The sequence below is a fragment of the Ambystoma mexicanum genome, chromosome 5q, assembly GCF_040938575.1.
Source record: "Ambystoma mexicanum isolate Mex_15411 chromosome 5q, UKY_AmexF1_1, whole genome shotgun sequence".
In the NCBI taxonomy this organism is placed as follows: domain Eukaryota; kingdom Metazoa; phylum Chordata; class Amphibia; order Caudata; family Ambystomatidae; genus Ambystoma; species Ambystoma mexicanum.
This window is the reverse complement of record NC_090933.1, coordinates 1309451784-1309470002: the sequence shown is the minus strand read 5'-3', so window position 1 is coordinate 1309470002 and position 18219 is coordinate 1309451784. Positions and strand designations below refer to the sequence as shown.

General features: G+C 46.1%; 1 protein-coding gene across 3 annotated transcripts in view; it reads right to left on the bottom strand.

Annotated features, from left to right (window-relative positions):
- The window catches only part of LOC138498065 (TBC1 domain family member 20-like), a 242415-nt gene that overhangs the window by 14822 nt on the left and 209374 nt on the right, over nt 1-18219 (bottom strand). For all 3 annotated transcript variants that reach the window (XM_069621910.1, XM_069621912.1, XM_069621911.1), the window contains one exon: nt 12146-12330. In XM_069621910.1, coding sequence (XP_069478011.1) covers nt 12146-12330 — 185 coding nt within the window. The remainder of the gene's footprint in view (nt 1-12145; nt 12331-18219) is intronic.

Sequence of the window (18219 nt, the reverse complement as noted above, 5' to 3'; positions counted from 1 at the left end):
GAGTTTTGTTTTGCTTACGTGCTGCTAACGAACCGAAAGTCCAAGGTTGGGAAAGCATGCCAACCAATCAGAGCAGCAACATGTAGCGAAATGCTATACAGTGTTGTAAAGACCAACCCGCTGCAACATATCCGCTATAATCCATATTATACGTAATTAGAGGTGGTTTGAGGTGTGCCTACCAGATAAGGGGCAGCCAATGAAGTTATTAATATATATATAGTTTAGGTACGTATGTTCCCTTAACCAATCCCTCCCTTCAATAGGTTTTAGTTTGCCACGTAGGGTGACATCATAGATGACACACATCGAGGTATAAAACCTTTGAAGAATCACATTTGGGTGCGAGTTCGTGAATTACTGCCTGTTATTCGCCAGATAACCTTACTTTATTGTTATGCTGATAATAAAGTAGTAATTTGCCATATTCTTTGAGTCTGTCCGGTTATTTGCGACCAGGATCATTATTGGTAATTCCATCTAGCACATGAGATGCTTCAAGGTGCTAGAGCACACTTTATAATATACAGAAAAGTGGTACCAGGAGATAAGGAAACACTATAGAAAGAGGGTAAATGGATGCATGAAACAATTTATCATTTTCATTTTATTTAGAATACATAAAACACAATGTTACAAATACATTTAGATCATTATAAAAAACCTTTTGCTACTCAGACATTCAAAAACATTCATTCAACTAATTTGCACATCTAAAAGTTTATATAAATATACTAAAGTGCCCTAAGAAATGTCATTTATTTCATTGGTGATTTCTTTTCATTGTGAACATAATAATTCAAAAAACAAAAAAAAATTTTCAAAAAAAACGCAAATAACAAAATTGTAGTTCATTCCAGAAAAATATATCGACTATTGGTGCCTTAACAAATCGTTCTTCTTTACGAAAAAGCTTCCCAGTTGGTAAAATAGTTTCGACTTGACAGATAGTGTGTGTCTTCATCAGGATTGGATGAACATTTAACAAATATTTCTAAAAGCAAACAAACATACAATAGATAAATATGTTTTGTTTAAAATTGCATACCATAATCACCCCTCTCAGTGTTTCCTCTCAACAATATTATATACAACATCCGAATTTAAAGCATCCATATGGATTTAACTCCAAGGTAGACATCTCATTTATCCACCATTTCGTAAACATAATGGAATAAATCTAACCAATTTAGACTGAAACTCTATACTGACCTAATCAGTCTAGTGTTATGTGAACCTCTAATTGTAAGATTCAGAAAAACTTGAAAAGAAACAAATCTTCACTTTCTCATTAGTGCTGAAAACAGCCCACTCCCGTCACACTCCCCTCCGGAGTGTGACGGGAGTGGGCTGTTCCCGTCACACTCCCCTCCGGAGTGTGACGGGAGTGGGCTGTTTTCAGCACTAATGAGAAAGTGAAGATTTGTTTCTTTTCAAGTTTTTCTGAATCTTACAATTAGAGGTTCACATAACACTAGACTGATTAGGTCAGTATAGAGTTTCTGTCTAAATTGGTTAGATTTATTCCATTATGTTTACGAAATGGTGGATAAATGAGATGTCTACCTTGGAGTTAAATCCATATGGATGCTTTAAATTCGGATGTTGTATATAATATTGTTGAGAGGAAACACTGAGAGGGGTGATTATGGTATGCAATTTTAAACAAAACATATTTATCTATTGTATGTTTGTTTGCTTTTAGAAATATTTGTTAAATGTTCATCCAATCCTGATGAAGACACACACTATCTGTCAAGTCGAAACTATTTTACCAACTGGGAAGCTTTTTCGTAAAGAAGAACGATTTGTTAAGGCACCAATAGTCGATATATTTTTCTGGAATGAACTACAATTTTGTTATTTGCGTTTTTTTTAAAAACATTTTTTTGTTTTTTGAATTATTATGTTCACAATGAAAAGAAATCACCAATGAAATAAATGACATTTCTTAGGGCACTTTAGTATATTTATATAAACTTTTAGATGTGCAAATTAGTTGAATGAATGTTTTTGAATGTCTGAGTAGCAAAAGGTTTTTTATAATGATCTAAATGTATTTGTAACATTGTGTTTTATGTATTCTAAATAAAATGAAAATGATAAATTGTTTCATGCATCCATTTACCCTCTTTCTATAGTGTTTCCTTATCTCCTGGTACCACTTTTCTGTATATTATTATATGTCTCAACCTCAAGGTACCAGTGATTGTTGAGGTTCCCACTTCTTTTGGGTTTGTTTGCTAGAGCACACTTTGCCAAAGACAGGGGGTAGGGATGAGATCCCAATATAAAGAAGTTAAACCAATGAAGGAAGAAGCATGTGGAAAGACGTTTAGGAGGAGCATGATCAGAGGAATGTGAAGGAAATCTGGATCCTAAGAGATGGAGATGAAGTCCCTCTTAAAGACCCCACCTTGCTCGGTCTTAGAGTTGAAAAGAAGCTCCAGTTATACCTACAGCTCGTGGTGGAGATACATTTACATCTGCAGGACCTACAAGGAAACCAGAGTTGGTTGCATCCGAATATCAACGAGACAAGCCGGAAGAATCTCATAAAGCCGTAGAGACTGACGAACGTGGGGCGTACTCTGCAAACCTCATGAACTATATAAGGGACTCCAAACTGTTCACACTGTTGAAAATACTGCCCTGACATTGTGTGTTTTGAATTTGACACAGAAGGAACTTTTATGTTAAATAAAACCTGTTTTGACCAGAGATGGTGTTTGGCTGATTTATGGACCCCCCCCCCCAAGCTACTAGAAGGCTCAAGAGAAGCAATAAACACTCACCTCTGGAACAGACTCACCTCAAACAAACAGGTAACGTAGCACCCTTGGCCGACTCAGGCTCCTCCCTGGAATCCCTGTCGATGCAGTAGAACCTAGTGAAGGTATGCATGGACCTCCACGTAGCAGCCCTGCAGATGTAGAACAGGGGCGCACCAGAGAGAAACACCACCGTTGCTGCAATGGCTCTGGTGGAATGAGCTTACAGTGGGTCTAGTAGCAGCCTGCTAGCCAGTGGAAAAACAAGTAAGGCTGCTTGCAAGACAGGACCTAAATCTCCCTGACCCGTCTGGCTGAGGAAAGCCGTCTTCCACAAAAGGAAATTTGAGCGGAGCCTGATGCATAGGTTTGAAGGGCGCTCCCATGAGCTAAGTTAGTACAACATTGACCTCACAGGCCAGGGCAGGAGCCTTCACTAGCAGGAAAGTCCTGAAGAGCCCTTTGAGGAACTCCTTGACGAGCCTGTGAGACCACAGCAAAGGTCTGCCTGACAACCTGGTGTACCTGGATATGGTGGCGAGATGCACCTTGATAGAGGGGTAAGCCAGTCCCACTTTTGCCAAGGAAAGCAAGTATGGTGGAAGTTGCGGGACCATGACACGCGGAGGGGCAATTTTATGAGTCTGGCACAACACGGAGAAGCGTTTCCCTTTATGCCGGTAGGACTTCAACATTGACGATGCTCTGGTCCAGGCCAGGATGTCCTTATCTTCTGCGGGTAAAGCATTGCCTCCAAACTCTAGGGCTGCAAAAGCCATGCCCTCAGGTTCAGAGACTGAGTCGTGATGCAGAATCACCCCCCCCGTACCTTCTCTGGATACCAGAACTGCCTCGGCCACGTCAGAGCAACGAGTATCATCATGCAGTGGCACTGTCTGAGTGTGTTGATCACACGTAAGAGAAGTGGACACAGTGGGAAAGCGTATAGGAACTGACCCTCCCACAGGAACGAGAACACGCCCCCAGGCTCCTCGGTTGAGGGAAACTGCAGGCGAACCACTGGCACTTGGTGTTCGCCTGCCATTGCGAAGAGATTAATCTTGGGTCCTCCCCATTTGTCAAACAGCAGATTCACCTGGTCTTGGCGAAGCTCCTATTCGTGGCAAGAACGCAGTTCCCTGATGAACAAGTCCACAATGGTGTTCTCGACTCCCGCAGGTGAAACGGAACAAGGAACATGCCTGATGAATGGCCTACTGCCACAAGTCCTGAGCCTCTTTGGAGAGTGCCGGAGACCAGGTTGCCCCCATGTTTCCGGATGTAGAAATTAGTTGTGGTTTTGTCCGTGAAGATCCTTACCACCTTGTCCTTCAATTACGGCGGAAAATACTTGAGGGCCCAGAAGATGTCCTGCAGATCCAGGACGTTGATTTGTAGGTCCTTTTCCTGTGGTTGCCAGTAGCCTCTAGCGTGCAACTGTCATGTGTGGGCTCCCCACCCCTCTAGAGAGGCGTCCGTGGTGACCGTCTTCTGGTAAGGAGGAACCTGAAACGGAGCTCCCTGGACCAGGTGTTGTCGCACACCCCACCATCGAATCACACGTCGGTATTCTTCATTGAAGGCGATCTTGTCCGTAAAGTTCCCCGACACTTGCATCCACCTCGCATCCAGGAACTCCTGGAGAGGTATCATGTGCAATCTCCAGAGGTGAACGAGGTTGATGCAGGAGGACAACATTCCCAGAAGTGATTGATGGATCACACCGTCGCCACCTGGGCCGACAACAAGCGCTGCACCTTGCCTTGTATGGCCTCCACCCTCTCCACTGAGGGGGATGTCAAGCACATCACTGTATTGAGTCGTGTGCCCAAAAATAGAGCATCCTGAGATGGCTTCAAGCAAGACTTTGGATAGTTTATGGAGAACCCCAGCTCTGTCAGCAGACGTACACTTTTGCCTGTGTGCTTGCTTGCCAGAGACTGTGAGCGGGAATGCACCAGCCAGTCGTCCAGTTAGGGGTATTCGTGGATACCTTGCAGACGAAGATGTGCCGCCACTGGAGCCAGGCACTTTGGAAATACCCTTAGGGCTGACTTCAGGCAAAAAGGCAGAGCCTTGAACTGGTAATGCTGACCCTGAACTATCAATCGCAGGAACCTGCAGTGCTTTTTGTGAATGGGGATGTGGAAGTAGGCATCCTCCAGATCTAGCGACATCAGAAAATCTCCCTGTTCCAGCTGACCAAGCATGTGCTGTAATGTGACCATCCATAATTTTTGTGATTTTAAGTACTTGTCGAGACGACGAAGATCCAGAATCGGCATCCAACCCTCTGCCTTTTTTCGAACTAGAAATCATCTGGAATATACTCCAGAGCCCCAGATCCACTGGGTGACGGGCTCTATCGCCTGATTCTGTAACATGGACCGCACCTCCTGCAGAAGCTGTGAGATTGGAGGGATACGAGGACACTTGTGTTGGAACTCCAAGGTGAGCCCCTGTCCGAGAGCATCCAGCACCCATCTGTCTGTGGTGATCTTTTCCCATGTGCTGACAAACTTCGCCAGCCGACTCCCACTGGAGTTCTTAAGTGGGGGCGCTGAGTCGCAACTGGTTCAGGCCTGCTTGGGAGGGAGGCGTTCTGCCTTACGGGCAGCCCCGCGCTGACCTTCGCTGCCTTGAGAGTGCCCCCTGTACACTTCCTGAGAGGAAGAGCATGAAGGCTGCTTGTCGGGGGTACTCTAACCCTTTCAAGATCTTCCTGGCTTCCCTCTGGAGGAGCGAAAGGACGAGGATCGACGCTGTTGCAAAGTTCTGAGGGAACGTGCTTTCTCTGTGTCAGTCTTTATTGCCTGTAAAGACTCATCAATCGCCTTTCTGAAGAGGTTCTCCCCATTGAAGGGCATATTCAGCATCTTGGTCTGAACGTCCTGACGGAAATTTGTAGCCTTCAACCAACTTGACGGTACAGAGAAACACTTATCCCCATCTGGCAAAAACCCATGTCTGCGATGTCTACCGTGATGGCGTGATCCGAGGCCACTTCCCCTTCCTGAAAGAGTGCCAGTGCCTCAACGTTCTTGTCTTCGGGCAGGAAGTCCAGGATAGGGCCCAGCTTGCACCAGAGTTCGCGGTCAAAACGGCACAAAATGGTTAGAGCGTTTGCTGCATTGATGGTAGACGTTGCCGTGTAAATTATCTTCCTGCCCATAGCATTCAGCTTTTCCCCCTCCTGATCCAGAGGTACCATGGCTGCCGATGACGGGTTCGCAGAGCACTTCCTAGCTGCGGCCAAGACCACTGAATCCGGCAAGGTCTGAGACCTTCAGCACCTGGGAGCCAAAACGGGTAACCTGTACTTCTTTTCCAATCCGTCCCGCTTGGTCGGGCCATACTTGGATTCTTCCTTAGGGCTAGGCCATCCTCCCATATGTCGTCCAAGAAGGGAATAGACATGATGGTCTTCCTCCTCCACTCGCGCCTTTGGTACAGGAAGCCGGCCTTCTTCGTCTACTCGGGAACCAACTGAAACAGTTCTGAGGCCCTCGAGATGACCGAATTAAAAGATTCAACTTCGTCCAGAGGGAAGGTCCTATGGGGCTCATTCGCGTGCAGAGTCTCCCCGTCCGCTGCAATGAAATAGTCGTCCTCGTCGGTGCAGTAGCCGTGGTAGCTGTGTCCGTGCCTGTGTCCGTGTGTGGATCTGGAACTTCGGCAGGAATCTTGTCACGATGAGGTGGTGGCGGCAGGGGTGTCGGATGACGCTGAGGACCCGTACCCGCCTTGGACTTTCTTTTCTGCAGGGGAGAGTTTATCCTCAGAAGTTCTGGAGGTGCCAGGCCCGATTGGTGGCATCGTTTGCTCGATTTCTGTGACCAGTATGTGCAAGGTTGATAGAATGTCCAGAGACACGTCCCTAGGTCTAGGGGTAAACAGAGCCAACAGCGTAGGATCCAGGCTAATGAGTCTCCTCTACTGTACAGGGGACTGGGGCCCTCTCTCAGGCCCTACCCCTCTGTGGTCTGAGCAGCACCCATTGTGTGGATCATTGTCCTCATCAGTACTTGAGTAGATCTGCTCTGGTCTATCCTCAATATTCTGTCAATCCACATAAGTGGGAGGCTCCCCAGGTGGGCACTTTCCCTCTTCCTCTCAGGAGGCTGTTGGGTCGGAGCGCATGGTCTTTCCATGGCCCTGGTTCCTTCGCTGCTGCGTCCACTGCTGTATCTCGCCTTCAGCAGCTGCCACTTCTTTCCTGGAACAGCTCTCTTTCAGAGCCATGGTGGACATTGTTGACTTAGACGGTTGATCTTGTGGCTTGTGGCTGCCTTCGTCAATGGTGCTGTCATCGACTCTATTGACTTGGTCTTGGTGGAAGCCTTAGCTGGCTCCGATGAGTCCTCCCTGGACTTTTCCCTTGTCGGAATATCCAGGGACACACAGAGTTTTGACAGGGTCATCGATTTTCTCTTTGAAGAGGCTCCCTTCGTTGGTAGGCTCACTGTGGAGGATGATGGTGATGACCAACGCCTTATGTCGCATCCAGCAGAGCTAAGGTCGCAGAGCTTCGCCTTCTCTTGGACCCCCGCAAGCGGGGCGTCCAAAAAGGATCTCAACCTCCTCCCAGAGGGAGAACGTTCTCGGAACGGCCGGTCCTGGATGAGACTTGACCCTTGACCCTTGGGGCCTTGCTCGCCTTGACCCACGCCAACAGTCTGCTGCATCAGCCTTTTTTGGTTTTCTTCGAGAAACCACGGCACACCTTGCATCCCTCTGTGGTTCGGATGCAGGCAGTACAAGCATTTATGGTGTCAATCTTCCACGAAGATGTTTAAGCCACACATCGTGCAGAATTTGAAGAGGCTGCAGCCTTCCCTCTTCTCCTCCGCCATGCTGAAAGGGCGCGTAGTAGGCCCAAAGTCTGGGCCTTCACGAAACTTCGATGATCCGATGGTGGATGAAGATCTTCGCTGGTAACGGAGCCCGGCTGCCGGTCTCTATCCTTCCTTGAAGAAGATAAAGCAAAAATCGGTAATTTGCAAAAAGTTTATGAAAAAACACAAAATTAGCATGCAGACCAACTTCAGGACTCCCAACACTGAAGCATGCTGTAAATATCTGAAGATGGCACCCGGGGTGGAGCTTAGAAAGAGGACTGTCATTGGATGGGGGCAGTATGAACCAGAAGACAGTGATAAGTTTGGAGGAGAAATACAGTTTTAAAGTGAAGTGAAACTGTTTTTCTTTTTCCGAGGATTCCCAGCCTGACAACGGGGAATATTCATGAGCATGTGAATCCATGCCACACCCCATGCTAGAAAACCTGTATTGCATGTGGCAATCACCAGAGTGTAATCAAAAACACCAGTGTGTTTCTTGTTATGCCAGATGAAATACTTAAACTTGAAGTTGTGAAGCAAGAAACATTATCAACTTGTTGAAGACGCTAACCTTTAACACAGAAGCACGTGCAGTTTCTGTCCTAGCAGGACAGTACACCAGAGCAGAGAACTTTGTAGTAGTAGGCCTGGCAGGTGAGTGGACCAGGTGAAAGTTATTGAAGTACTGTGGTGTGGTTAAATGTTTTGAAGAAGTAGTGACAGACCCAAAAAGATGTTTTGCTGAATTGCTACAGAATCATCCTGACAAATTAATATTATTGAAGCAAGTGTGGTGTAAACTGCTGCAGAATTATCTGCGATTGTCAAACACGTGTTTTTATGAACTTCTGCCGAATTATCCTGACCAAGACATTTTTGTTGATCCTAATGAACTATGGAAGTATTCTTGGTTTAGGAGAAAAGGAGATCAAGGGGAAAACCTTGTTGATATGAGAAGAAGTAGCCTTGAGCTCTTTTCTCACAAGGAAAAGAGGAAAACCTTGTTGATTACTTTTGAACTGTTGCTAGAATTCAAGTTGGAACAAACAAAACTATATTGGAATCTTTTGTTGTCAAGTGGAACCAAAAGACACGATTTGTAACTTTATTGTAAAACAGAATTTCCCTATCTTTTTGGAAATGTTAAATAGAATCCTGCTTGAATCTGGAGAAGGGGAATTCACCCAGATCAAAAGGAGAGACAGTTACCAGATTGTGAATTTAACTTATATTTGTTATATTCGATCTGCCAAAGAGGGCGCTAGAGAGCCATCCAAGATGGCGGCTCACTAGAGAGCTCCGTTCAGTGCCCAGACATATCCTGAAATAGCAGTGCCATTGAGATCCTCTACACTCGTGAAACCAACAGAATGTACAGTCAGCCATCCCAGAGAAACCCCGAGAACAGCCGGCGGCAGCCAGAATATAAGCTACCAGCACCCTCGTCACGGTGAGCGTAGCGCCACGCGGCCCAGCACCTCAGTTGCACCAAGGCAGCGGTCGGGAAGGAAGGCGGAGCCCCTCAGCAGTCCGGTCGTGTACCCAATTCCGGCCGCGCTTCAGGGGTCTTTCTGCACCGGAGGGGAGGAGCGTTGGCATCCCGACCGGGAACGGACTGTGTGCTGGGGCCGCCAGACCCCGGAGGCGGTTTGGAGCCCGTCCCGCAACGTCCGGTGGGCCGCCGCCCGGACCTACATGCACCCTGCCTCACAGCCACGTCAGACTTCGGAGCAGCTGACAGCGGACCCGGGGGGCATCGGCGGTCCGCCAGCGAGGATAAGCAGCACCAGCGCACCAAGGAAGAGCACGATCTGCAGGCTCGGCTGGCCCCGCAGGCCTGACAGACTGAGACTGCGAGCCTCTGACCTCTGGCTTGGCATCCTCCCACCTGCGGCCAGAGCAGGAAGAAGCACAAGGAGCCCAGCAGATCCCAGGTTTAGCGGGGACCCCATGAAACACCCCTGCGGGATCCCATCCTCTGGAGCCACGTCAATCTACCTTGGTGACCGCTACAGCAGCCCACACCCCTCTTTTTCCATCGGAGGTGGCGGTCGCTAACTCCGTTTCAGAATACAGACAGGGGGAGTCCCCTGGCCTCCCGGGGGCCGTCCCATCCAACCTCACAGTGTGCCTTTTCCACTGTTATGGACGCTCTCAGGGGCCTGGGGCTTTGTTAGACATCTCCAGCAACTTCTGGTGCCCATCTGACCTGCTTGGAAGCATTTGTGACCTCCCCACTAGCCCCAGAAGCCAGCTTTGCCCAAAAGACATACCCGAGTGACATACCGGCAGGCCCTTACAGGCTCAAGGCTAACACATCAGAGTGTTCCGGAAGAACCCCCCCACAGTTGCATATTTTTCACCCTGGGGCGAACCCATCCCCTCAGCTCGATACAGCGCCTCCCCCCTTCGGGCAAACTCGTCTCAAGCATCTGCAAAGAATTACTTGCAACAACACAACCCCCGCCAGCCCCTAAATCCAGGTGGGAAATAACCCTAGCAGATACCATAACGAAGACTGGCTCTACATACAAAAACAAACGCAAAAAGTTGCCCTTAACTCGAGATTCAAGCTGGTCCATTTCCACTTTCTCCATCAGACTTACCTTACCCCGAGCAAACTCCATCGGCACCACGAATCTATATCCCCAGCTTGTGAGAGATGTAACACAGTCCCGGTAACCTTCTTTCATCTGGCCTGGGAGTGCCCTCCTTTCAGCCATTACTGGGATGAGATCCTGACCACGACCTCAGCGATCATAGGTGAACAGATCCCGAAGGGCCCCATGGTAACCATGCTGGGGTGTACACATAATCTACCTTCCGCAATAAGGAAACTTACGAACCTACTGCTGGTGTTAGCACGACGCCGAGTCGCAATGTCCTGGGGCAGAGGCCTGCCACCATCACAGAGACAATGGCTACAAGACGTGACTTACTGCCATGATGTTTAAACAAACTTCATTAAAACTCTGCCGCTCCATGCCGGCCCTCCAGATATTTGGGGCACATACGTAAATTACCTGCTGACCCAGGTTGACTAGAGGGGGAGGACCGGGCCTAGACCAGTGACTATGAGAACAGGGCCAGCCCTGAGGCCCCACATCTACTAACTGGAAGCATCAGGGGGCATAGATAACTCAAGTTGTGATGCATTGGGGTAGGATAGAAAAGAGGCGGGGTGGCGGGTCAGGGTGAGTCGATTTTCCATGCTGTAACTTCTTTTGTGGTTGGTTTATGGTTCTTTGTTTAACCTGGTTATTTGTTTTGGCAAAAGAATTAAAAATAAAGTTTAAAATAAAAAAAAAATCGATTTGCCATATATTACTTTATTGAGTTGTTGTATGTATAGGTGTGAGAGACAGAGACCTTTTGTTACAGTGTTTCCTTTACTTTATTTTAGGCAGAGAAGTCTCGTCATGATAGGGACAGAGGCGTTCATCCAAACCTTTGAGTTAAAAAAATGGCATCTTTTGAAAAATCTTCACGAAGTTGTCCACCCCACATTTTGCACCCCTCACACAATGTAGATAAGACTGGACCGAGCCATCCTACACTTTTGAAAGGACCTTAAGACTGTAACCTTCAAAGAACATCTCATCAATCGCTTCATTCACCCCTATTCTCTCATCGACAGTCCCTCTCGTGCCTGATCCCCCTACCCATCCCAGCTCCTTTGCTGCCCCTGTAACTTAAATGTAACCCCCTATTTGAGTCCCCTGTGTAGAGTTCTCTGTTGGTGCTCAGCTAGGTTGCACATTATAAACCACCGACATACATACACGCACATTTGCCCTTTCTGTTTTTCTTGCCTCTTAGACTCCAGTGAGCAGGTCCTTCTGAAAGCAGATCCCCACTCATGCACTCTTTATGACTACGACTAAGGTTTTCTAAAGTTGGTGGGAATGGTGAAAGCCTCATGCCAAGAATGGGACTTCTCATGGCTGCTGCTGCAAAAAAAAGGTTCTGCTGAGACTTGCCTATTATTTTCAGGCCAAAATTTGCTATTAGAAAACCGGTTGTCCCTTTTAGAACTACAGATACTGAAGTCAATCTACTTTTTCTTGGGTCCCATAATGTTCTATTCTGGGGTAAACTCCCTGAAAACTGTTATCCGTTATAAAGAAGCCTTGTGCCCGTTCTGTTACCATGGCATGTATGCAAAAATGTGGCTACCAAAAGATAGCAAATGTTCTGAGCATGAGTCAGGATTGCGGTCTGGTCTGTAGAGACAAAAGAGCCCCTCATGCCATTTAGCTCTAAGAAAAGTTGTTGCAACGCCAACATGCGCACACAAAGGAAAAGCTCATGATGAACGGTTACAGAAACAATAACTCTTTCACAAAATGCACATGCACACATGAATGTGTGGCTCACACCATACTTATGCATATAGAAAAGCAAACTCGTCACACGTACAATGACATGCTTGACTCACACAAGCATGAGTGCCAAATACCCCCAGTTCCAACTCTGAAAACACACTGCCCTGCACGAATAGAGATATCCATCTTAACATGCACCCAGTCTCACCTCTTTCTATGCTGCAGGGCTGCTTGCTTGGCCAACACTGATGGAGGGTGCTGTAAGAACAAACAGTCTGCCCGTGAGATGAGAGCCTCGTATGGCAGGTCTTGAGGGATGCCCGACAGCAGTTGGTGGATACTGGGCATGTCACAGTCACACTGCAGCACTTCCTCGCGTCGGTGCAACACAATCTGCAAGGAGAGGACATGAGTGGAACAAGGCAACATGTCGCATCTTCATCCATCAGCCCACTAGCAGCACTGGGATGGATCCCATTTCTGTGTGCATCTTTCTATGCTGGTCAGAGCAGCTTGTGCAGGCAGGAGAAGCACTCTCTCATGCATTTCACTTGATATGATTTGATATTTTATTTGTATCACGCTCGTACACATGTGTTCAGAGTGCAACGAGGCAAGGGAGGGGAACAAGGGAGTGCAAAAATAACGATCTTACTATGCCCCGTGACATCGAGAACGTGCAAGTGCATGGGAGACGGAAAGGGGAAAGTGCATTGGAGGGGAGGAGAAGTGGAAAAAGCTGAGCAAAGGAATACAGATAAATAATAAATAAATAGTAAAAGGCAATCAACAGTGGTAGTGCAGCCAGAAAGTGCTAGGTATAAGGCAACAGACAGGGTGTGGCTGGTGAGTGCAGAAAAAAGGGGGGTGGAGGGACTGTATGGTTACAGATACAGACCCCAGTGCAAGGGATTGACAGGAAGCAGTGCGGGTGGGTGGCAGGGTGAGTAGGTACCTGGGCCCGAAAGTCAGTGGGTAAGCCAGGTGCACGGTGCCAAGACCGAGCAGATCAGCAGGGGAGATGAGGAGCAAATGCAGAAGCAAAGAGGAAGGTCTTGAGGTGCTTCCAGAACCAGAGATGTTTTTCCTCAAGTTTCAGAGTGGCAGGGAGGCTGTTCCAGAAGGAGGCCCCAGCCGTAGACAGAGATCTACCCCCAGCTTGTTTCTTTGAAAAACGACTGACCCTGAGGGTGTTAGAGGTAAAGGAGCGAAGAGCTCGGGAGGGAAGGTATTTATGGAGGAACAGCTGAAGGTATTTTGGACCTAGGCCCCAGAAAGCTTTCTGGACAATGCAAAGGGTTTTGAATTTAATCCTTGCAGTCACTGGGAGCGATTTCAGAGCTGGAAACATACGATCCCAGAGTTTGAGGCCAAGGACAAGTCTTGCAGTCCTGTTCTGGATAAGTTGCGAAGGGTGGAAGGTAGAAGCAGTTAGATTTAGATAGAGGTTGTTACAATAATCCAGCCTAGAGTGAAAAACCAGGGCGCGAGAGACAGTGAGCTTCTGGGGGAAGGAGAGGAAGGGCAGAATACCTCTGAGGAGGTGCAGTAGGAAGTTTGACTTTTTTGAGACATCAGAGATGTGGGCAAAGAAGGAGAGCGTGGAGTCAAAGATGACACAGGTTCTTAGTCTCGCAGGTGGGAGTAGGAGGAGGGCCAAGGGAGGCCGGCTAGAGAATGACAGGAAAGGAGGGTGAAGGTGTGCCGATGAGGAGAATCTCTGTTTTGCTGGCATTCAGGCAGAGATTGTTGGCAGCACACCAATCCTGAATGGCAGATAGGCAGTCAGAGATGAGAGAAGGAGGGGAGGTGGCTCAGGGGAGCCTGAAAATGAGTTGAGTGTCATCGGCATAGCACTGAAAGTTGGAGCAGAAAATAGCAATGCGATGGGCGAGAGTTGCCAGATATTGGTTGTAGAGCCAGGGTGAGAGATTAGACCCCTGGGGAACGTTGCAGGTAGAAAGGGAGATTGTAAACATACCAGGAATCAGAAACAATGTCCAGGAAAAGATAAACAGATATTTTCCATGCATTCTCGCCTCTGGCAGTATAGATTGTCTGTGTCTTAGGTATAAAATGGCAAGTTGGCACTCACACTCCCTCGCTTGTTCCTTTAGTATGGTATTCATAAGTGAAAATATGCGATTGAAATGGGGTTGATTTATCACGTGTTTGATGACCTGCATGGCACTGAATCCGCTCTATATAAAACCTGCTCCCATCGCTTCCGACTTATCATTGAATCCTTGCATTTTAATGTATAGATCTGACCAAATAAAAAGGGACGCTCAGTCAAATATTTGCTTTCAGGCAACCTAGGAACTAATCCCTTAGTTCGAAGCTCATGAGAAGGGGTTGAATGGAGAGTCCAAAAATTCCTTCTATGCCAGGTACTGAACAAGCTAGAGACACAATCCCCACGATTACTTGCAAGAAGGATACACCTAAATCTAATGGGAGCGGGGCTCCTGCAGAGGTTCTTCACGGTCCACGCAAGCATGCGTTCATTGAAAGAGCAGAGCAGCACAGTGGCAATGAAACAGAAGAAACATGCTAGATCCACACTTTCCCTATGCTATCCCTTCACACATGCCAACCCAGCACATCGCCCAAAAAAGACCCATAAATAGTATCTATGTAAATAATGGCCACAGACACCAAATGTTAAATCTTATTTTTTTAATCTTGTTTGCCTAGTGTCTATCTCCGGTCTGTGTTCCGGATAGAGACCCTATACCACCTAGCCTAATTCATCTATACAACTAGTGAAACTTGTAAAGGCACTCTAATTGCGTTTTAATGAAAGACAGAATGCCCTATTGTCCATCACTTCTTTTATTTTTAAATTGCACCACAGTGAAACTTGAAAAAAAGGGGATTTCTCAAATAACCCTGTGCAAATTATTAAAACTAAGACTGCCTATATATCACATCCATGTGCTGGATTTCCCCTCTCTGCTCCCCATTATTACAGCGTTCCCTCGCCATTCTGTGTTCCTAGTCGTCGTACTGCTGCCGGACTTATGAAACGATGTTTTGTGAATGGCTAATTAATTGCATCAGTCTAACCAAAACACAAAGACACGTAGTCTAACCAAAACACAAAGACACGTAGTCCAACCAAAACACAAAGACACGTAGTCTAACCAAAACACAAAGACACGTAGTCTAACCAAAAGTCTAACCAAAACACAAAGACACGTAGTCTAACCAAAACACAAAGACACGTCCTTGTCAAAACATTTCTTAGTTTCTTAATCAATTAGCCTTTGTTTCTGAAAGCAATCAATTTTGTTAACATGAAACATTGATTTCAATGGGAAAGAGGGCAATAAAAAAAATCCTACAGCATACTCTTAGTACAGGAGCATATATATAAAAAGCTTGCTCTGCAGGATTTTAGTGAAGAAAAGGTGGGGCTACTATTGTGTCATTAGAAACTAGCTATAGATTGAACATTTCCATGGTGTTACTCTATGCTACGTGTTATGTAGTACTGACATCATCAAGAGGTCTGCCAATGAAGTACATCAAATCTACAATATCGCCATACTTTACGGACAGATTCTAATTTCAATTTTTCAGGTCTAAAGAAGTGGTCCTTATAACATTTACTCTGAAGTCAATGGGGTCTACAAATGGTGATAGGTATAATAACAGCACCAGTGTTATACGTCCAGTTGTTGAATTTTATTATCGATTTCATTTCACCAAAGTTATGGGAGGTGAAATGCAGATAGATCAACCACCATCATCTAAACCCAAGCGCTCCAGTGGTATATGCTCATTTGCGTATTTTGTGCCAATACGAACAAAAGGATGCTTTAGTTAGACTAAAAACGACTCGATGCTGTAAGACTTTGACACGCGTGCAGTGATTGTAAACCTAACGCATAAAACTCTTGAGAAAACTGCAGAAGAAATAAATCAGTATAATGCAAGATGGCATCTCTCCTGTTACAATAAGTGCACACACACAAATGCAATCTTGATATACTACCGGCCAGATGCAAAGAACAACTGCCAGAACAAGAAGATGCTGGCGAGAAGAGGTATGGGGCGTGAAAATAACCAATGGCAACTGGAGCGGAGTGGGTGCAGGCATCCAAAAGATGTTCATGTATATGAGACAGTATGCAATGCCTTGCAAAGTGCAGAAAAAGCTTTCTGAAAGACAGCCGAATGTGCCAAAACGTGCAAGTCGGACAGAAATCAAAGACTGTTTGTTAGAGGCCCTTCTGGAATATAAGGTTGTCACATTAGCAGATGAGTGACATTCCAGTGACATTCCAAGAAAATGGGTAACTCACAAGGTGTTAAAGAGCAAGATGGGACAGAGCAAATACCTGGATAAGTATTATTCAGCAATTCTGCCTCGAAGAACCATTCCCATCGTATTTCTCTGAAATCAGTTAACGGTGCTGACCTTCCACATGAAGAAGCAAGTTCCAACATAAACTCAAATATTAAGGGGCTCTAGATCAGGCTGCTAAGTTACTGTGGAACCCCACCTGGGCAGAGGAGAGGGGGAAATTCACAGGTTCCATCAAACGGGACAAAGTTACTACAAACAGAGCGATGCTTTCTCCAGCGGTGTACAGCTAGGAGATAATGTTTGATAGCTTACAGGCCGGAAATACACATCTGCCCAAGACAAGTGCTTTGCTACAAACTCTTATGTATGAACGTACGTTTAACAGAAAGACAAGCATTATTATATGGTTCCTAAAACCTCAGTAAAGGTAAGACACACATGTGAACCTCCGCTTCTGGCTGCTTTTGGCCTAACTCTCAGCAAGTTATTGGTGCAGCTTATGCATGGCTGCGGCTTGACACAATCATAGGTTATGCAGTTCTACGCCCCATGGAAGATAACCGAGGAGTACATGTACCACTAAACCTTGTGAAAAGGAAATGTATATACTGTACTGCAGATTATTTCATTTACTTATTTATTTTGCGTTTTTAAAGCGCTCACACAGCCCAGGGGCATCGAGACGTTTTTACAGGAATATGTCTTAGTTGCGTATTTATAACGCACTTAATACCCAGAGGTTTCTAAGAGCAGACTCGGTGATCGAACCTGTGTTGCTTCGTGTCGTCTTGTTTCCAAGGCGAGCACGTTGCCGCTGAGCTATCCTCCTGGGACAATATGGAATTCCTTTAGGGCCCGCCTGATGGAAAGAGAACCCTTTGTGCAGCTTTGATTCCTTGTTTTCAAGAAGGTCATGAAAAGGATGAATCACAGTCCATAGCATTGTAGGGCACACACCTGCTGAATCATTCACTATAGAAACTACCCCTGTTACACGACAGACATCTCTTCCTACAATAAGTTTATCATGGATAAGTAGATTTGGCATGATTTCTATGCCAAACTGGAAGCATAGCAAACTCCTTGATTCACAGCACAGAATCTGCAAGCAGGACAATTGGCGCAATGGTTACAAACGCCTACATTAAACATAGGAAACCATGCATGGCTGTGTTCCAACCTGGACGTTTTTTCAATGCAACATTGCAAGAAGTGGCAAAGTAAATAACTTGCACATTTGTCCTGCCAGCCTTTGCCAGCTGCCCCAAATGAATGTTTAATTCAGTGGACGTTCTTGGCATATCTTGGAAGTTTAACAAAACATATTTGTGGAACGGATTCAGGTCTATATTGTCCTTTTCATCAAGTAATGCTATATCAACAGCGTCTTAATAAACGATTGGTCTTACTGTTACAATGGTATTCGAGAATCTGGCCTGGTGGACACATTTTAGGGGGCCACCCTAGTTATAGTGAACAGGGAACTCGGAGAGGTTAGCCATAACCCAAACAAAGTAAACGTGGAGAGCAGTCAAGGCTATTCTCAGGAGAGTGAAAGTGGGGTCCGGGATCCACAATGAGTCCACACAGTATGGCACAGAATAATTCAATTTAGACAGGAATGTATACAAATACAAATATTTATCCTAGGCCTTAAGCACACACTAAAAAAATTAAACAAGCAGGTGATATTATCACACAATACTCAATGATAAACATATAGGATCTTAAATCGACACAGGAGGTAAGTAAAGTGATGCAGTAAAGATGAAACCAAGCCACAAGTGAATTCCCCTAGCTTCAGCAGTCCAATCCCCAAGAAGAATGGGTCCTTGTGCCAAAAAGTCACAGGAGCCACAATGCTTCTCCCCAGAATGCATCTGTAGCAGGTAAATTACTTGTGTTGGTGATAGCTCAAAGGACGAGATGTAATAAAGTTACTAGGTAAGTAAAATGTATTCTTATGT